This window comes from Phascolarctos cinereus, unplaced genomic scaffold (assembly GCF_003287225.1).
Source record: "Phascolarctos cinereus isolate Bilbo 61053 unplaced genomic scaffold, phaCin_HiC Scaffold_4;HRSCAF=312, whole genome shotgun sequence".
Taxonomy (NCBI): Eukaryota; Metazoa; Chordata; class Mammalia; order Diprotodontia; family Phascolarctidae; genus Phascolarctos; species Phascolarctos cinereus.
In genome coordinates, this window is record NW_027555847.1 from 585,431,879 (window position 1) to 585,453,630 (window position 21,752).

Here is a 21,752-nt window from a genome sequence, read left to right on the forward strand (position 1 = left end):
CTAATGCTGACAATTTGATCAATTTATTTTTCCAATCAGCTTATGTTAATTCTGGTTCAAGATAAAGGGTTACCTCAGAAAATTAGTTATGAGTAGTCTTTTTCAGCTCTCAACATTTCTAACAGGATAACAGTTACACTGGACTACTAAAATTAAAAGCTAATTAGTATCTTTTCAAATCAGTTTTTCCCAAGGATGCCAAGTTAAGAGTTTGCAAAGCCCTTGTGTTATATAGACCAAATGCCACTGAAACTTAAATGATTAAAAAAAAACCTAGTAAATTATATTTTAATAATCCTAATAGTCACCTCAAAGAGTACACTGCCTTCATTACTGCAGGCTAAAAGATCTATTTGTTAGACACACTAAACAAGGATAAATGTGCCATCAATACATGACTTTTGTTCATTTGTTTAAAAACACACATGTAACAAAACACCTGCTTCCTATTTAACTGAGGGCTCCCAATCACTACCTCCCAATCCACAGGTTCATGTCATTGTCTATGACATGCAATAGAATACTGGGGGGAAAAAACAAGCTAACTGGACATAATTCCTTAGTGTACTGGTGTACCTGTTTCCCACTTTCAACAGGCTTTTTTTTTCAAAGTACACTTCAGTAGATTTATTAGCTTCTTACACTATGTCAAGATACAGGTGGGCTGGGTTTGAATACGACTGAATATTTCTGAGCTAAACTGAATTTATTTTCTTGTTTATTAAAGTATAGTGGGAGAGGAAATCCTGATATACAAAACCACAGGAAAACTACAATTACAGAACTTTAGAGTTGAAAATGATCTTCAGAAATGATGTAGTCCAACGCCCTTATCCAGATAAGGATACAGGAGTCCCAGAAAGGTTAAGTGACTCAATCTGTCACACTTAAAGAACTGGGATTCATTTTAAGAGAACTTTAAAATGATTAAAATACGGAAATAAGCTGTAGAAGTACATTGTAGGCACCATCAAAAATAAGTCTAATAAAAGAAGAGCAATTTTGTTTGTAGGCTGGAAACCTACTGGTAAATTTTTTGTACAACTGACCAGTCCAGATACTGATACAGAAATTTACTTGACATTCTCTTTGCTTACAGAAATTGCTAGGCCTAATGTAAAAGCAAACTTTAAAATATATGTATTTTAGAATTACATGCTATAATGTATTTGCTATGCTAGAATTCCCCAAAAGTACTTTAATATCTGCTGAAATTAAATGCATCAATTAATCCAATTCTCAAAAGTAGCAGAAACTTGAAATACTGTCAAAGTTATGCAATAAGATATTCAAAATGCTTTTTTTAATAAAATCTCATTTTATAAGTTATTAATGTTTGCCTATGGTAATTTGAGTCTTTGAGAAGCAGTATGCTGTAGTATGGCTCTGAATTCCTGAATTAAGTCCTAACCATACCATTTCCTAGTTGTGTGATTTTATGCAAATTATTTCACCTCTTTTGAGTATTAATTTCATATCTATAAAAAATTATTCCACAATCTCTAAGGTACCTACCAGTAACACCTAAAGCCTTCTGTTTGGAAACTAGAAATGACAAATACTAACTATGCAGACTTAGATTAACTGCAGTGTAGCCCTGAGACCACTCTGGATCAGTCTATTCTTCCTCACAAAGAAATCCAGAGAGTTCCTAATTACTTTGATACATAGATTCATGCCCGTAGTTAATAAATCAAGGTATCTTACAAATTTTATATTGTCAGATATTATTGTGAGGAACAATAGTGTTATACACTATGAATATCTGATTTTACTTGTAAAGTTTTAACATTTTCATTAAAAATCCCCCCCAAAAACAAACTGGTAGGGTTTTCCCCCTTCATACAAACACAAGTAAACACTGAATAGTTGGTCCATTCAGCTGTATCTTTATTTTTTTTTAATTCTGTAAAGTAATGAACATGGAAACTTTAAGAATCCCTGTGAACATATGAAACAATTTAACAAGTGTACTAAGATTTTTACAGAAGAAATTTTCAAGTTTATATTCTGTCCATTTTGAAATATTTTAACATGGGACTAAATACAGTATTATCCCAGGTGGTGGTTAGGGAGTTGTATTTGTACAGTCAGGTAAGCACTGAAAATGTCATCCCTGAACAATCATGTAACATTTCCTTAACATCTGTATAAAGATACTATGGACTATGGAAAGGAAGTATTAAAATTTCCCTTTTCCCAAATACATAACAACTCTACTTTTCAATTTTTGAAGTTAAACTATGCAATTTACATAAATCATTTTAAGAATTAGTGCTATCTTCCACTGTCGAAGAATAAAAGCATAATGAAGCTGAAAATTTAAAAAAGTTAGATGGCAATTTGCACACACACACACGCAAAAAAAAAAAACATAAAAAAAAGATCTAAACATTCCACTATTTACAACTTGCTGTGTTCACAGAAATTGTCAAAATTAAAGGTTTGGGGTTTTTTGGTAATTAAAAATAAACACTTTTTTTTATACAAATGCATTTTGCTGCACCAATACTGTGGGGGGAATGGGGGTGGGGGGGGAGATTCAATTTATAAGTAGCCTCTAGAGCAAAATTAGTTTAACTTTACGTGGGCCAACTGGTCTGTCATTCAGGTCATTAATAGCAGCCATAGCCTCATCATAGTTTACCATTGCAACAATGGCCTCCCCTAATGGTAATCCTTGTTCATTATACTGTATTGAAACTGATTCTGGTATTACTCCATAACCATGGAAAAAGTCCAAGATTTCATTGACATTTGCTTTAAATGGAAGATTCATAATTTTAATAGGAGTTACTCTACCTGAGCCACAATTAAAATTTGGATCAGACATAAATCTTCCCTCTGGAAAGCCTCCCATGTTATTGTTTCCAAAATCAAACCTGCCGAACGGTTCACCTTCAGGGGGGCCAAAATTCATGAAAGGACGAGGACCTCTGAAATCATCAGGTGGGCACATGAAATCATCAGGTGGTGGTCTAAAATTATCCGGCTGTCTGAAATCATCTGGAAGGTGTCTGTCTGGAGGGTGCCGGAAATCATCTGAAGGGTGTCTGTCTGGAGGATGCCTGAAATCATCTGGAGGGTGTCTGTCTGGAGGGTGCCGGAAATCATCTGGAGGATGCCGGAAATTATCAGGTTGCTGACGAAAATCCTCTGGGGGATGCCGGAATTTTCCAGGAGGGCCGAATGAATGCACAGATGGTCCTTGTGTATCAACTGAATGGGAATGTTCATCTCTATCTCGTGTCTGTGAATGATCTTGCATTTTCTCACCTGGGATCGATGAAATATTCACACCAAACTCCTGCATTTGTTCCTCAGATATAAGTCTTAATAATACCTCTGTTCCCAAGAACCTTCGTCGGTTTAAACTTTCAGCTTTCATCGCCTGTTCTTCTGATTTAAATTTCACCAATGCCTCTCCCAGACCAACTCCTTTGTCATCATAAAGCAAGTAAACATCATCCTCATCAATAGAAAACCCAGCAAAGAACTTTTGCACCTCAACTTTAGTGACATCAAATGGAAAATTTCTTATATATATGCACAGCTTTGGGCCAGAATGTCCTTCCCGGTAGCTTTTTTCCGGAATATGCCCAGGTCGTTCTCTCCCCACTGACCCTGATCTTTTCTTTTCATAACATTCAATGAATTTCAGCATTGTTTTTTTAGATATAGGATCAATAAGAACTTGACGATGAAATAATATAAATTTGTGCAAGGCAAGAGCAGAATTATAGTCTCTCAATGTCTTAAACATCACAAAGGCAGATCCTGTTCTTCTCTGATCCTTATACAAAAATTTAATCTGGTCACTGGCCAGATCAGTATCTCTAAAGAAATTTTTTATATCTCTCTTCTCAACACTTAGTGACAGATTTTTTAAGTGAACATAAAATCCGTATTTGTGAGGGGAACGAGAGCGTCTTTTCACTCTTCTTGGAGATTTTGATCGCGATCGTTTTTTCAAATGTACATCATTTATTCCTCTTTGTGGAGAACGCTCTTCACTTCTGAAATGAATTTCATCCTTCATATCTACACTACCGCCACAGTCAATCCACTGCTGCTCTGAAGCCGGACTAACTTCAACAAACCTTGAGCCCATGTAATGTCTATGGCGTTGAAGCCCTCCTAAAGCATCATGAGACGTAGCAAATTTTACCAAGCAATCACCATTATTTCTGCCAGTTGGATGTTTTAGTAAAATGACTCCATCCACACATAATCCAGGAAAGAAAGCACGTACTTCATCTTCAGTTGCTGAGTATGGCAAACCACGTAAAAATAAGTAACGGTTATCTGATTTGAATGTACGTGTTTCTTTTCTTGGCCCCATAATACCATGTCTTGTACCATTGGTATGAAAACCAGCCTCTGGATCATCCGTAGGATCATAGCCTGGTTTATTTATTCCTTTCTTAATAGCCTCAACTAAATTAGATAGGCTGCCAACCCCTGATGCACCAGAACTACTAGATCCAGGTCTTTTGGAGCCCGATATCAGTTCTCTTCCTCCACGATCAAATCTTTTTCGTTTCATTTCTATGGTATTCTGCATTTCTGTCTTGCTGCTAAGAAAAAGCTCTACAGGGGAGTCCTTGATAAACCCTCCTGACCGACTCATGGCACGTCGTGCATCTTCATCTGTTGCAAAAATAATAAAAGCCTCCCCAATTTCTCCTCCAATTATATGCACTCCTCCATCAGGAATATTCAATCCCGAGAAGAAGTGACGAATATCCACAGGCCCCGCAATAACAGGAAGCCCCTGTAAACGGATGACTACAGCCATGCTGAGCTCAAACCACAGCAATAATGACCTGCAGACAAAAAGGTACACATAATAGCAAGTCTTACTTTTATAATATCTTAGCACAAACTAAACCTTTAATTACTAGTTTCTGTCTCATTCAATTTATGAATGAAAGCGAGACTCAAGTTCACAAATCAGTGATCCTATCTTATTCTTAAGAAATCATGGGAAGAACTTTATCCCAACTAAAAAAAAGTAAAAACAACTTCTTCCTCAAAGAAACGTCCCACATCACCTGCCCTGCACAATCCAAATGCCAAAAAAAGAAAAAAGAAAAAAGGAAAAAATCAAATCTTCCATGGCATGGCTCCAGCCTGCCAATTGCTGCTTCATACCAAGACCAAACTCTTATTAGTTTGACTTAGAAATCTCTCTTACACTGAAAAGTCTTAACTGATAGAATATTAAAAGACAAAAATAAAAACTTTAGAATTAAAATAATTCACCAAACAAGATGAATTTTGTTCTCAGACAAGTTCTATCAGTGGATGATTTCTGCTCACCAATGTAAAACTACCTAGCAATGGCGCACTGTAGATCAGACATAAAGAGCAGAAGCCATGAGTACCCAGGTGTACAATTCTATTTTTCCGGCTAGAATTCTGTGAGAAAAGCCATGATCTTTGACAAGGCTCAGTGAAAAGCATTACGCTCTAGACAGCTTACCTGTTTGTTTATTTTTTTTTTCTCGAAGACCTGATAATTCTGTAAAACCAACTTAACTGTGGAAAGAAAATGAAACATAATTAATGCCTGCTCCATCTGTATTTTGTCTTAAACAATGCCAGATTACTGTAGAATGTCCATTTCGTGGCTATAACACAACAGTGAAGCACTGTAAGGAACCACAATTATGGGCACATTTTTATGGAATACTCTTCTTTGTTCCAAGGGCAAATCAGGTCTCCTTCCACAAAAAGCCACATACTGTGTCTTTGCTTAAGTTTTTTTTTTAAGTAATCTGATTGATTCCATTTTAGAAGTAGAAAAGAAAATATAAAATGAGAATTGAGGTGAGCAAATGGTGAAAACATGCTTGAAATTAATTGATCATGAACTGTTCCACAACGAATAGATGAAACTCAAGAGCTCCAAGGCTGTTAGGAGGAAAACCCTCCATTACTTCCATCCACGAAAGGAACAAAAATCCAGCTCACGATATGATTATACTAATGTTCAACTCCTCTTCCTTCCTCCTTTTTAAAACAAAGCAAAATAAAGCAACAACCAAACCATTCAAAGTACTAAGGAAAGGAAACCATAAAAGACAATGCCTGAAATCCTTCTGTCACAAGTAAACCACAAATCCAATCCGACCAAGTGTCACCACCTGTGACACTTGTGCACACTGCATATACTGTGCCTAACTTTCAGACAGAACCAAGCTTTCATACACCTATCTCCTAAAAAACAAACTAGTCTTCATTAAAATCTTGAGACAATTCCTTCACCATCACTAAAATCAAATAAGCTTTTACTGAACCGGAACATAATATGGACTAGAACTCCCACAGATAATTACTGTTAAAAGAAAAATTAATTAGCTAAAAAACCACTACATACCAGTTACCCACCAAATCAGTCAGACAAAGCAGCAAGCATCTGTACAATATGATCTTAATTCATTTCAAAACAACTAAATTGCACTTGTTTACAAAAAGTTCTAAATAGACTATAGAAAATCAAGTGAAATACAGTAACATCACATTAATTTGGAATATTTTACATTTATATATCACTTCAACTTTACATAGAATATTCCTCACAATAATTCTGTAAGATAGGTTGAACAAGTATTTTTATCCCCATCATAGACAGAGATGGAATGTTACAGAAAAGTGAGACTCAAACAGGTTGAAGTGACTTTCCCATGGTCACACAAATAAGTGCCAGGGCCAGAATTTAAATCAGGCCTTCTATTCCAAAACCAGTGCACTTTATACTACACCAAACTAACTCTCAGTGAAGGAAGGGCAGTCTGAATTAGTCAAAGTTCAAATTATGGAGTATTTTTAGAAAAGTGGTTTTCTTACTTTGCAAGTCAAGCAGAACTAAAAGTCATATCCAATTGAATGTCTTACCAAGTCTTATTTAATAAACAAATAGGCTTCTTCTGTAATTAACTTTATTTTTTAAAAAAACTGAAGCTTTTAACTATTTGACTTCAGATTAAACAAACCCTCAACCCTTAATATTTTCATAACAAATCTTTAACTCAGTGTTTGTCTAGAATTAGGATTAATTTCAAATTAATGAAGTTTACTGTAACTATACTAGCCACCAAGAAAAAACTGCCAGGAATACTCCTAATCTTTTCTTTTTATAAAGCAGTATCTAGAACACTCCGAAAGTAGCTATAAACACTATTAAGCAAGCTTCTCTGGCACTGGCTCTAAGCATAACTACAGAATTCCCTACTCTGCACAATGTCCAGAAAACTTTTTTTATATTATTAAAACAGATGAAAACTGTATAAACTACATACCATATGGTCAAGTAAGGTAAAAATGTGCCTATTATATAGTAAAATCAATTAGTTTCCTACAGCAATTTATATTCCCTGCAGACATTAAAGAAAATTAAAAGCTGAAGCTTTTTGAAGGATATGGTACTAGGGGCAAAAGTGTCAGGTTTAAAACCATCTCTAATGACATCGATATTAAAAACACTAAGTCATTTTAACAAAGTATTTCAGTGAACACTTAATGATTCCACTTCAGAACTATACCAGAGATTTTTTTTTTTAATGGTAGTGGCCAAGATGGTATTCTAGTGAAGCACCATAGCTACAAACATTCCAATTTCTTTTATTAAAACATTTTGGTCTTGAGATAGTGGGGAAAGGGCAAGTTTTTCACTCTGCAGTAAAATCTGTTTGGCAGACTAACCAAGCACACCCAAAGACAAACTTTCAAAAGTTTGTCAATCCACCAAGTTGCATCTTTAAATTAAGTTTCCATGTTTATGTCTACCCTCATACCAAAAAAAAAATTAGACAAAATGACAGTAACACAAGACACATTCAACTGTACTATGAAAAATAGGTAGAGAAATTTAAGTTTGCCTACTTTTGTAGAGTTACACACAGACTGGTCAACTACAACCAAAACCTTCAGAGCTAAATGAAAACGAAGTGTGGAGTCAGGTTACAAAAAAGTTCACTTAAAAATATACTCAACTGCAACGAAGACATAGAGATTACACAACCACTAAATGCATAAATGCTTTCACCAGTTCGTCCTACAAAATTAACAAAGTCTTCCTCTAATTTGAGCCAAAAAACACACAAGCAAAAACAGCCCTTCAATACTGGCATCAGTTGCGCTCTATCTACGTTGCTTTAACTAGAACACCGTAAGTTGACTTCCAGACATTGACGACTAAAACCGCGATTTTCCTCTCGGGCTCTTGGATCAAACGTGACTGATCCCACAACTCTTCAGAAACTCTCAACAACTCTACGGGTCTCTCTCTTCCTTTGCCATTCTCAATTAGTTTCTAGGATCGGTGGACTGCCTATCTGGGTGTCTTTGGGAACGATTCCCTCAATTGAGCGCCAAAGCCACTGACTGCCCAGAGCCTTAGTCTCCGATAGACACAAGAAAATAATGGAGACGATGGATTCCACGGGGTGCACGGGATTCCCCTCAACATCCTCCATCCTCCTCAAAGGGGGGGATCCTCCAGGGGCCTCCGTTACCACGGGTTCTAGAGCCAAATGCCGTTAGAGTCCGTCCACATTCCCAAGAGAGTCAAGCGGCTCCTTCGTTCCCGCCAGGCCAAGGTCGCCAGATGGGATCCGACGCCGACCCCAGGCCCGGGGCCAGCCCCCAGGGTCACTCAAGCCTGACCTCGCAGGCGCCTCCGTCCGTCTCCCAGGCCGGCCCGAGGGTACTCAGTCACTCATTTTCCCCGGGGAGGCTAGCACCCCTACCCAGCGGCTCGGCCAAGGTCGCCCGCTACCTCCATCCTACCTAACTCCGGAGAGCCGAGAGGAGGCGCGCGGCGGCCGCCGCCGCCGCCTCCTCCCTCCCCGAAATCGAGGAGGGCCTGGGCCTCCCCCGACCGTCACTACGCCGGAGGGTCGGAGCCACGGCCCCCGAACACAGAGGAGGGTGTTAACACGGAGAGGGGGCGCGGGGAGGGAGAGGTGGAGAGAGGGAGCCGGGCAGCGGCTGCCCGCGATCGGGAGGACCGCCGCGGGCGCTACGGCACAGCGCTCGAGTCGGGGGCGCTGCCCACAGCAGTGGCGGCGGTTACTTCCCTGCGCGGCCGCCGCTGCCGCTGCTGCCTCCGCCGCCGCTGTTTCCGCCGCTTCCTCCTCCGGCGCAGGCGGGCCCTGCCTCGGCCCGGGCCTCGACCTCGGCCCGCTTCTTCCCCCCCATCCCCCTAGTCTCCCCACTTGCCCGGACCCCTCCCACCATTCCTGGAGCCTGCAGCGTAGTTCTTCCACAACCCGGTTACAAACACACACCGCGGCTGCAGAGTCTGAAGCCCCCAGCCGAGCTTGGGAGGTCTCCTTCGGCACCACAACCGCTTTCCGAGGGGGGAAAAAAAAATTTTAAGGGGGGAGGGGAGCTATAAAAAAAAAGCTCCAACTCGGAGGAGCAAGCCTACCACAAAATGGCGGCGACTCCTACCCCTCCCCCCCGGGGTCTCTAGACAAACCGACTTGCAGTTGGTCTGCCCATGCGCCTTCCCTTCTCGGAGCTCGCGCTCTCCCCCGCCTCCCGCCCCTCTCCGCCGGGCAACCTGAGGCGCATGCGCATTCGGTCGCCGAACTCGTTAAAGCGCTTTTTACTCGAGGAAATCTGTCCCTTTCCTCTTCGTGACTCCTGCGCATGCGCCAAGTCTGGGTGTCTGCATTTTGGTCTCCCGGAAATTTAATGAAAGGAGAAGGAGCGAAAGAGTAGACGTCAGTTAATCCGCAAACATTTATAAAGCGTCTACCACGTGCCAGGCACTGTGGTTAACTCTGGTGATAGAAAGAAAGGCATAAGACAGTACCTTCAAGATACTTACAATCTAAAGGGGGAAGACGTAAAAACCACCTAGAAAGCGGGGTGGGGGAGGAGACAGGAGAGGGAAGGTATGAGAGGAGAGGAATGGTGAAGTCCAGGCCAGCATCAGCTTTACAACTCATACCTTCTCAGTACCCTCTGCTTCTTGCCCCTCCTCCCTTTCTTACCAGGCTGCTCCACTGGACTTCATCATTGTCTCCAGAAGCTTCTAATTCCCAACAGGGTAATTCACACCCCCTCCATATCCCTGTCCCTTAGGCCTTCCCCTCCCCTTGATTGGAAGGAGTGAAAGTCAGACATTTGAAAGTTCCTCCCAGCTCCTGTATTTAAGTGGGGGTAGGGGGAGTTCAAGCAGACACTTCATCGTTTCTCACCTGGCTGCTGCACTGTCTCATTTTCTCCAAAAACTGATCATTTTGCAAGAGGAGTTCAACTCTGTAATGCACACCTCCTCAGTACCCCCTGCCTAAGAGAATGGAGGTGGGACATTGAAGATCCTCCCAGATCACCGGACATTTAAGGAGAGCAGCCTGGGAATTCACCTCATCCCTTAGTGATCTCTAGTATGTTTCCAGAAACTGATCATTTTGCAAAGATAAATTCAACTTTGTAACTCACAACTCCTTAGATCATTTCCTCCCTCCTCCATGCACATGCCCAAGAGCTGGGTACTCCTCCTACCCACCCCTACCCCTCTTTTCAGCTTCTTGTGAGCTCCTTCAGGGCACAGCCTGCCGTGGCTTTCTTTGTATCCCCAGAATTTAACATGGTGCCTGACACTTAGTCATATGTTTACTGACAATCGGCCAGGTAGGAAATGAGGAGGTGTTTTCCTGGGTTCCCACCTCTTTAAAAAAGGATCTGGGAGGAGCTTTCCAATGTACATCTTGGGAAAAATTTGCATTCATCCAACAAATATTTATTAAAATGCAACTGTGTACTTTATAACTGTGTATATTACATTCAAGGATACAAAAGTGAATAAGCAAATGTAAGACTTGCTGCCAGGCTTCCTTAAACGGATTGGGTTGTTATCTTTCTGGATACTCCTTCAAGTGATACAGATCAAACCAGTGCACAGAGTTGTATCCAATGTGTATCTAGTCCTTGGCTTCCTTTAAATCCTCTAAAAGGTACCAGTGAAGGAGAGATCTTCCAGTAGGAACTAAAGTCTGCCTTTAGACATTCCTTACCTCTGTTTACTATCTAAATGCCTAGTTGCCCTTTTCTGATGAGATCTCTTACGACATTTCTGGATTTGGGAATCTTGATCAAATTAGTATTCCTATAATACCATTATTCTTGGAAAGTTATATTGTTTGACTGTTCTAATGATCAATTCACTAACCCTGTAAATTCCCCACACATTCTTGTTCCTGGGCCACCCAGTCTTAATAAAGATCCTTGGCTAGATCCTTAGCTAGACCACACCCTCTAACCATTCTACCTTATATATTAAGTCACCGGGTGATCTCTTTAGCTCCCTAGGATTTAATCAGTATCGCTATGCACATTAATTCTCAGATCTATCTATCCTGTCCCAACCTCTCCTGTGACCCTCAATCTCCCTCATCTCCAACTTCCTTTCAGACATCTCAAACCGATGTCCAGTAGACATCTTAAACCCAACATTATCTTTCCCTCTGAGTTGTATAGGATGTTCAAGGAGAGCTAGCACCTCTGGTGTGAGGGACTTGCTAAGCCCTTTTCAGGACTGCTCGTCCACTTTTGATATCTACCTGATTCACCCAATTCTTGCCTGTGGCTCCAAAAAATGTGTAGCATGAGCAGCAATCATACTCTGGTAAAACCATCTCAGCAGCAGGATTAAACTGGGTTGAGAGTAAACAACAGGCCTCAAACTCATCAGTGGGTTGTACCCTAAGTATGTGAAAACTTCCTCTGTTAGAATGGTCAGATGAGAACAATTTGTTCCAATGGCCACAAAGATGGCTGAAGCAAGCACCGCAGAGCACTTGGAGCTTGGTCAGACATCAAAGATGCCAAGGTCATTCACTTCATCCTGGCCATCATCAGTCATCTTGACTTTCATCTTGATTGGACTTAGATGATTCAGGAAGAGAGAGTAAGGCTAACAACTTTGTGCAACTCTGCTGAACTTAAATCCAACTCACGCATGAAAATGAAAAAGAACAACAATCTTTCCCCCTAAATCCTCCCCACTTTCTACTTCCCTATTTCTGTAAAGTGTAACACCTTCCTCTCAGTCCCTCACTACCTCACCCCCCACATCCAATCTGTTGCCAAGAACTATCAGTGTCATCTTTGCAACATCTCTGGAACCCTTCCCCTTCTCTCCTCTGATTCTGCCACCAGTGTGGTACAGGTCCTCATCATCAAATGCCTGGATCATTGCAAAAGCTCAGGTCTGACCATGTTACCCCACCACCCAACAATTGCAGTGGCTCCCTGTGGACTCCAGGATCAAATTAAAAAAAAATGTTCTATTTGGCATTTTCAAAGCCCTTCATAACTTAACCCCCTCCTACCCTTCCAATCTTCTTACATATTATTACCCCACCATGTACTCTGATCCAGTGACATTGACCTCCTTGATATTCCACAAACAAAATGCTCCATCTCTCTCCACTCCAGGTATTACTCTGGCTGTCCTCCTGGCCTGGAATGCTCTCCCTCCTCAATTCCACTTACTGACTTCCCTGGCTTCCTTTAAGTTCCCAATTAAAATCCCATTATTTACAAGAAGCCTTCCTCAACCCCTCTTAATTCAAGTGCCTTCTCTCCCTTAATTATAAATCCTGTATACAGCTTGCTTTGCAGCTCAGTAGCACAGTGGATAGACTGCTAGGCCTAAAGTCAGAAAGACTCATCTTTCCGACCTCAGACACTTATTAAGGAGACCCTGGGTAAGTCACTTAACCTTTGCCTTAGGTTCCTCATCTCTAAAATGAGCTGGAGAAGAAAATGGCAAACTACTGCAGTATCTTTACCAAGAAAGCCACTACTAATCAGACACTGCTGAAAACAACTGAACAACAACAATTTGCCTTGTATACATTTGTTTATTGTCTCCTCCAATCTACAATGAAAGATTGTAAACTCATTGCTTTTCTTTATACCTCTGGCTGTTAGCACAGTTCCAGGCCTGTAGCAGGTGCTCAGTGAATATTGATTGATTCATTTTATATGCCATTATCTTCCTTTATCAATATAAATTCCTTAAGGGTAGGGAAGTCACACTGTTGAGGTTTAGGGGTAATGGGACCCCAAAATAGTTATGCAGGTCCTACCTCGAATGAATGCAAACCAATCCTTCTTTCAGCCAACAAGGTTTATTAGAACACCAGTCAGGGTGGGGGAGATTTTAAGAATCCACCTCTTGGTAGAGGAGACTAACTCTTTTTATAGGAAAAAGATCTGGATGGGAGTGGCCAGTAGGCTGGGGAGACCTGGACCAAGGAAAAATGGGGTCTAGATAGAATCAAGGGTGGGAAGTAGCCTGGGGCAATCTGGAGATTAAAAACTATGAAGGGCTGGGCTAGGTTAGAGGCAATACAGAATTGGAGGTTTGGGCTTATGCCATAATGAGAGGTCAGTTGGGATGGATCAATGCCTCAGGCAAATGCCAGAGACAGCCATGTGAGAAAGTTCAAGGAAAGTTGGGAGGGGGAGGTTTCCAGGACCCTTAACCCCCCTAAACACCATAACTTTTAGATTTCTAGTGCTTAATACAATGCTCAGCACTTAAGTATATTATGTATGTAGATGTTTCTTTTTCATTCTCTGATAACACAATAAAGCCTATTGGCATTCACCATGTGTCCTTCTCTTTCTTTTGGGTCACCTGAAATTTTGATTCTCTGGAGGTTAAAATTCCATAATTCTCAGCCATAGAGAATCACTTGGAAAAATATTGGTGCTTAAAAAAAAAGATGGGGTTAATATAAAGGGAATTAATGAAAAAGATGTGAAGGAAAGTGGTCTAAACTTACCAGATTTCAAACAGTATTATAAAGTAGTAATCATCAAAACTGGAGCAGCTAAGTGGCATAGTGGATAGAGTATTGAGCTTGTAATAAGGAAGATTCATCTTCCTGAGTTCAAATCAGACCTCAGACATTTACTAGCTGTGTGACCCTGGGCAAGTCACTTAACCATTCTGGTCTCTGTTCCTCATCTATAAAATGAACTGGAAAGGAAATGGCAAACCACTCCAAAGGCAAACCACTTTCCTTGCCAAGAAAACCTCAAAATGGGGATGAACACAACTGAAACTACCAGAACAACAAATCATCAAAACAAATTGGGACTGGATAAGAAATAGAGTGGTAGATCAGTGCAATAGATTAAGTACAAAATACACAACAGTGAATGTCCTTAGCAGTCTAGTGTTTGATAAATCCAAAGGTCTAAGTTACCCAGAATTGTGTGGCTGTGAAATATAACCCATTAGATTGTAAACTCCTCCAGAATAGGGACTGTCTTTTGCCTCTCTTTGTATCCCCAGTACTTAACACAGTGCCTGATATATTGTAGACATTTAATTAATGTATATTGATCAACTGATTGATTGTGGAGTGAGATGTTGACTCAGGTGTTTTTTTTAATGTTTATTTACTCACTTTCTCCCTTTTTTTTTTAAGGCAATTGGGGTTAAGTGACTCTCCCAGGGTCACACAGCTTGTGTTAAGTGTTTTGTCTGAGGCTGAATTTGAACTCAGGTTCTCCTGACTTCTGGCCAGTGTTCTATCCACTGTGCCACCTAGCTGCCCCAACTCAGGTATTCTGAGTCCAAATCAACTTCCCTTTCCATTATACCAAATTGCCTCCATACAATATGGGAGATAAGGTGTGGACCCCCATAACCATAAAAATAAAAGAGAATCTAAGTTAATAAAAAAAATCACAAATAAATTGTTATGCAAGTTCAAAGAAGAAAAGATCATTTCTGAGAAAAGAAGGGAATGTAGGAAAAAATTTCAAGGACCAGGTATTTAAGTTTAAAGAAACAGAAAAGGGAATAGAATCAGATATCATCCTGGCATAACTGTGAGTGAAAGCCCAAGAGCAAGAAAACATGAAATTATTTCATGAGACAGTGAGTAGACCAATGAATACTCCAGGTTAACCAACTACTGCAGTATGTAAATTCAATTCAATTCACGCAACATTGAGTACTTCTGTGTGCCAGACTCTGTCTTAGGTGTCAGGGATATAAGACAGAACTAAAAATCATCTCTATCCTAAAGAAGCTTACATTCTACTTGGGGAGAGCACCATGTACACAGATAAGTAAATGCAATACATGCACTCAAAAATACAAAATAGTTTTGGAGAAATGGTAAATTTTAAAAGTTAGAAAGATCAGGAAAGGCTTCACATAGGAGATTGCTTGTAAACTGAGAATAAAATGAAATTAGGATTTGTAAGAGATGGAAATGAAAAGTAGTGCCTGTGCAAAAGCAGGAAATGGTTTGGCACATAAGGGGAACCATGGGGATTTCAGCTACTGGAACAGCTGAGGTACCAGCAACTAGCCAAGAGAAAGAGTCACCCACAGAGAGAAACAGCTAGAAATAGAGAACTCAACTTTGCTTTGATCAGGCTGCTCTCAGTAGAGGTGAAATCTGTAACAGCAAATGAGCACCCTTGTTCTATGCTATGCCAAACACAGCTTAGATACAGCCTCTTAACATATTGTAATCATCACAATTCTTTATGCTTAGTGTTCCCTTTCTACATGGGAATAAAAGCTCCCAGTTCTATATCTGATTTATATTTGTACACTGATTACTTTTTTTTTATTTTCTCCCCTCCATTTCACTTTCTTGCTGGGTAAGATTCCTTGGACTAGAATAGAAAATAGATTTAATCTTCAGAAATCTGAGATGGAGGCAGAATTTAAGCACTGGGAGCCCTGTTTCCTTATGGAGAAGAGAGGCAGCTCTAGAACCATGAACCCATGACAAACCTAGAAGACAGGTAAATGATCCTTGTTATTGTTGTTCGATCATGTCTGACTCTTCATGACCCCATCTGGGGTTTTCTAGGCTAAGATACTGGAGTGGTTTGCCTCTTCCTTCTCCAGCTCATTTTACAGATGAGGAAACTGAGGCAAAAAAAGGTTAAGCAACTTGCCTAAGAAAACACAGTAAGTGTCTGAGGCCAGATTTGTACTGATGAAGATGAGTCTTCCTGAACAACATAAAATAATTGGGAGTCTACCTGCCAAGACAAATTCAGGAACTATAAGAAACACAATTACAAAACACTTTTCACACAAAAAGAGTCAGATCTAAATAGCTGGAAAAAATATCAGTTGCTCATGGGTAGGCTGAACTAACATAATAAAAATGACAATTCTACCTAAATTAATTTACTCACTGCCATACCAATCAAATTACCAAAAAAGAACAAAAGGTTCAGTATATCAAGGGAATTAATGAAAAGAAATGCAAGAGAAGGTGGCCTAGCCTTACTGGATCTAAAACTGTATCATAAAGCAACAATCATCAAAACTACTTGGTACTGGCTAAGAAATAGAGTCGTGGATCAGTGGTATAGGTTAGGTACATAAGACACAGTAGTCAATGACTATAGTAATCTGTAATTGATAATCCAAAGAATCCAGCTTCTGGGTTAAGAACTCACTATTTAACAAAAACTTCTGGGAAAACTGGAAAATAGTATGGCAAAAACTAGGCATAGAACAACAGCTTACACAATATACCAAGATAAAGTAAAAATGGGTACACAATTTAGATATAAAAGGTGATACTGGGGCAGCTAGGTGGCACAGTGGATAAAGCACCAGTCCTGCAGTCAGAAATACCTGAGTTCAAATTCAGCCTCAGACACATAACACTCACTAGCTGTGTGACTGTGGGCAAGTCACTTAACCCCAATTGCCTCATCAAAAAATAAATAAATAAAGGGTGATACTATAAGCAAATTAGGAGAGCAAGAATAGTTTACCTATCAGATCTATGGAAAATAGAAGAATTTATGACCAAACAATAGTTAGAAAACATTATAAAATACAAAACAGATAATTTTGATTACATTTAAATTAAGTTTTTGCACAAACAAAGCCAATGCAACCATGATTAGAAGGGAAAGAGAAAGCTGGGAAACAATTTTTTATAGCCAGTATCTCTGATAAAGGCCTCATTTCTAAAACATATAGAGAACTGAGCTGAATTTATAAGAATACAAATCATTCCCCCATGATAAATGGTCAAAGGATATGAACAGACAGTTTTAAGAGGAAGAAATTCAAGCTATCTATAGTCATATGAAAAAATGCTCTAAATCACTATTGATTAGAGAAATACAAATCAAAATGACTCTGAGGTACCACATCACACCTATCAGATTGTCTCACATGACAAAACAGGACAATGATAAATGTTGGAGAAGATGTGAGAAAATTGGAACATTAATGCATTGTTGGTGGAGTTGTGAACTGATCCAGCCATTCTGGAAAGCAATTTGGAACTATGCCCAAAGGGCTATAAAATTGTGCATACCCTTTGACCCAGCAATACCACTTCTAGGTTTGTATCCCAAAGAGATCATAAAAATGGGAAAAGGATCCACATGCACAAAAATATTTCTAACAGCTCTTTTTTGTGGTTACAAAGAATTGGAAATTTGGGGATGCCCATCAATTGGGGAATGGCTGAACAAGTTGTGGCAAATGAATGTAATGGAATAGTATTGTGCTATAAGAAATGATGAGCAGGCAGACTTTAGAAAAACCTGGAAGGACTTACATGTACTGATGCTGAGTGAAATGAGCAGAACCAGGAGAACACTGTACATAGCAACAGTAACATTGTAAGATAACCAACTTTGATAGACTTAGCTCTTCTCAGCAATGCAAGGATCTAAGACAATTCCAAAAGACTCATGATGGAAAATGCTACCCATATCCAGAGAAAGAATGATGGAGCCTGAATGCAGATCGAAGCATACTATTTTCTCTCTCTCTTTTTTTTTCTTTCTCATGGTGTTTCTCTTTAGTTCTAATTCTTCTTTACAACATGACTAATGCGGAAATGTGTTTAATATGATTGTACATATGTAGCCTACATCAGATTGCATGCCTTTTGGGGAAGGGGAGAGGAGAGGGAGGGGGAGAAAATTTAGAACTCAAAATCTTATAGAAGTGAATGCTGAAATCTAAAAATAAATAAATAAACAAATAGATGATAGATAGATAGATAGATAGATAGATAGATAGATAGATAGATAGATAGATAGAATGAGTCTTCCTGATTCCAAGCCCATTGATCTATTCTCTGAGCCACTTAGTCGCCTTAATAAAATAGAAATTCATTTGCATTCATTACTCCTCTGGGTAAATAACATGGATTAGGAAAGGTCACCAGCCCCTGCGGCCTCTGCCAAAAGGTGCATAGTTGGCTGAAGTGCTAGATTTCTGTTTCTCTATTGATTTTCACTTAAATGCCATCCTCTTTACTTTTCTCCTCTACTTCCAAGATTTCTTTAAGAGTATATCTTTATAATATTCAGGAATATTGCCCTCCTCCCACCCTTTAACTACATTCTTTCTTTGCAAATCAACATTTTTTTTTTATTAAGCTCTTACTCTATATATTGCCAGGGACTATGCTAACTTCTGGGGAAACAAAGAAAAAAAGACGGTTCCTGCTGTCAAGGTGCTTACAATCTAACGGGGGAGGCAAAATGAAAACTACATACAAAAGAAAGAGAGAGGCAGAGAGACAGACAGACAGATAGAGGGAAATTGGAAATCATCAACATAGGGAAGGCGTTAGCAGTAAGGCGGATTCAAAGAGGTGTCTTCTGGAAGATGAGATTTTAGCTAGGACTTGAAGGCCAGCAAAATGGAAGCAAATATGAGGCTGGAGAGAATTCCAGGGGACATTCAGTTAAAATGCATGGAATTGAGAGATGGAGTTTCTTATTTAAGGAACATGCTGGTATCCAGTGTCACTGGATTGCAGAATACATGAAGGGGAATAAGGTAAAAACTGTAAAGTAGGAAGAGCCCAGGTTATGAAGTGCTCTTAAATAACAAGCATGGCTTCATATTTCATCCAGGAGGTGACAGTGATAGGTAAAAAAACAGTAAGCTTTAGTCTTTGTTCAGATGCCATCAGTTATTTTTCTGGAGGTGGATATCATTTTTCATCATGAGTCCTCTGGGTTTGTTTTAAATCATTGTATTGATGAGAATAGCTAAGTCATTCACAGTTGATCATCATACATTATTGCTGTTACTGTGTACAATGTCCTCCTGGTTCTGCTCAATTCACTCTACCCCAGTTCATATAAGCCTTTCCAGGTTTTTCTGAAGTCTGCCTACTTATTTCTTATAGCACAATAGCATTCCGTTACAATCATATACCACAACTTGTTCAGCCATTTCTCAATTGATGGGCATTCCCTCAATTTCCAATTCTTTGCTACCACAAATAGAGCTGCTATAAATATTTTTGTACACACAGATCTTTTTCTCTTTTCTTTGATCTCTTTGTATTACAGATCTAATAGTGGTTTTGCTAGGTCAAAGGATACGCACAGTTTTTTAGCCCTTTGGGTATAGTTCCAAATTGCTCTCCAGAATGGTTGGATCAGTTCACAACTCTACCAATACTGAATTAGTGTTCTAGTTTTCCCATGTCCCTGCTAAATTTATCATTTTCATTTTCTATCATATTAGTCAATTAGATAGTGATTTAGAGCACTTTATCATATGACTATAGATAGCTTTGATTTCTTCATTTGGAAATTGCCTGATAACATCTTTTGATCATTTATCAGTTGAGGAATGACTTGCATTCTCATAAATTTTACTCCGTTCTCTAGATATTTGAGAAATGAAGCCTTTCTCAGAGATACTTGCTGTAAAATCCCCCCCCCCGTTTTATGTTTTCCTTCTAATTTTGGTTGCATTGATTTTGTTTGTGCAAAACATTTTTAATATAATCAAAATTATCCATTTTAAATTTTTTTATGCTCTCTCTTGTTTGGTCCTAAATTCTTCCCTTATCTATAAATCTGACAGATAAACTATTCCATGGTCCCCTAATTTCCTTATGTTCTCATCTTTTATGTCTAAATTCTGTACCCATTTTGACTTTATCCTGGTACACGGTGTGAGATGCTGGCTATTGTTTTCCAGTTTTCCCAGCAGTTTTTGTCAAATAGTGAGTTTTTGTCCCCAAAGCTTGGATCTTTGGGTTTATCAAACATTAGATTTCCAAGAACATTTACTACTGTGTATTGTGTACCTAATCTATTCCACTAATCCACTATTCTGTTTCTTAGCTAGTACCATATTGTTTTGATGATTACCACTTTATAATACAGTTTGAGATCTGGTGTGGTTAGGACATCTTCCTTCACATTTTTTTTCCATTGATTTCCTTGATATTCTTGACCTTTTGTTCTTCCAGATGAATTTGGTATTATTTTTTCTAGCTCTATAAAATACTTTTTGCTAGTTTGATTGGTATAGCACTGAATAAGTAGATTAATTTAGGTAGAATTGTCATTTTCATTATATTGGCTCAATCTGCCCATAATCAATTAATATTTTCCAAATGTTTAAATCTGACTTTATTTATATGAAAAGTATTTCATAAATGTGTTAATATACTTCCTGGATTTGTCTGGGCAGGTAGACTCCAAAGTATTTTTTATATTGTCTAGAGTTATTTTAAATGAAATTTCTCTTTTTATCTCTTCCTGCTGGACTTTGTTGGTAATATACAGGCATAATAATTTATTTTATACCTCACAACTTTGCTAAAGTTATTAATTATTTGAACTAGTTTTTTAGTTGATTCTCTAAGTATACTATCACATCCTCTGGAAACAGTGGTCTTTTTGTTTTCCCATTACCTATTCTAATTCCTTCCTTTCTTTTTCTTATTTTTGCCCCCCATAAAACCAGCTTCTAGTTTTATTATTACTTCAATGGCTTTCTTACTTTCAACTTTATTAATCTGTCCTTTGATTTTCAGGATTTCCAATTTGTATCTAATTGGACATTTTTTTATTTGTTCTTTTTCTAGTTTTATTTTAGTTGCATGCTCAATTCTTTGATCTGTTCTTTTGTTATTTTATTCTAGATTATAAATATTTGTGGATGCTGAGAACTTCCCTCAGTTACCCTGAATTCTGTTGTTTACAGAAGATTTCCAAATAACTGGTGACAGAATTTGAGTGATCTTGGAAAGGGAATTTCAAGTCATTCCTATGACTGTTCTTTGCATAACTCCTAGATGGAGGTTGTCTCTTTGGAGTTATATAACCTGTATATTTTTGTGCCACCAAATGCAGGAAAATATATTAATTGTGCAAATCTGCTGTTTAAACTGGAGCTTACTGGCCTCCTTGGACCTATGCAGAAAAGCTAATATTTTAAGTTGAAGATTCTGTTGTAAACTAATCCATCTTAAAAAGACTTTTTGTTCATTTGAATTTAAAGTTGGTTATTGTCCTTGCTAAATGATTTTTTAAAAAATAAAAGTGGAAATTCATTGGTTATTTAAAAAAAAGAAAAAGGTATATTCCTTTCTATTACCATTCAGTTTTCTCCAGAAGTCTATCATATCTAATTTTTAAAAAATTCTGTACACCTCTTTAATTTGTTTTTTTTTTTTGGTTAGATTTATCTAGTTCTGAGAGGATAAAGTTGAAGTCTCCTACTAGTATAGTTTTACTATTTCCTCTTGTAACTATTTAATTTCTCCTTTAAAAAACTGGATGCCATACAATTTGGTGCATATATGTTTAGTATTGCTATTACTTCACTGTCTCTGATACCTTTTAGCAAGATATATATCCCTTTCTTATCTCTTTTAATTTTATCATTATTATTTTTCCTTTTGCTTCAAGTGAAGCATAATAGATTCTGCTCTAGCCCCTTATAT

At 38.7% G+C, this 21,752-nt stretch overlaps 1 protein-coding gene across 2 annotated transcripts; it reads right to left on the reverse strand.

The window, feature by feature from the left end:
- Positions 1-1,868: 1,868 nt before the first annotated feature.
- Positions 1,869-9,474, reverse strand: RBM12B (RNA binding motif protein 12B). 2 transcript variants are annotated; one of them, XM_020972894.2, is made up of 3 exons: positions 9,294-9,474; positions 5,486-5,541; positions 1,869-4,826 (listed from the first exon to the last, which is right to left on the reverse strand). In XM_020972894.2, exon 3 carries the CDS (start codon positions 4,796-4,798, stop codon positions 2,561-2,563), a length of 2,238 nt encoding a protein of 745 aa, XP_020828553.1. In that variant the 5' UTR covers positions 4,799-4,826; positions 5,486-5,541; positions 9,294-9,474; the 3' UTR covers positions 1,869-2,560. The 2 variants fall into 2 exon arrangements, with proteins under 2 accessions (XP_020828553.1, XP_078009786.1); XM_078153660.1 differs by having other exon boundaries at positions 1,869-5,541.
- Between the last annotated feature and the right edge of the window lie 12,278 nt (positions 9,475-21,752).

Bases quoted from the DNA above. Each gene is read 5' to 3' on its own strand.
- RBM12B (XM_020972894.2), bottom strand. From the start codon at position 4,798: ATGGCTGTAGTCATCCGTTTACAGGGGCTTCCTGTTATTGCGGGGCCT.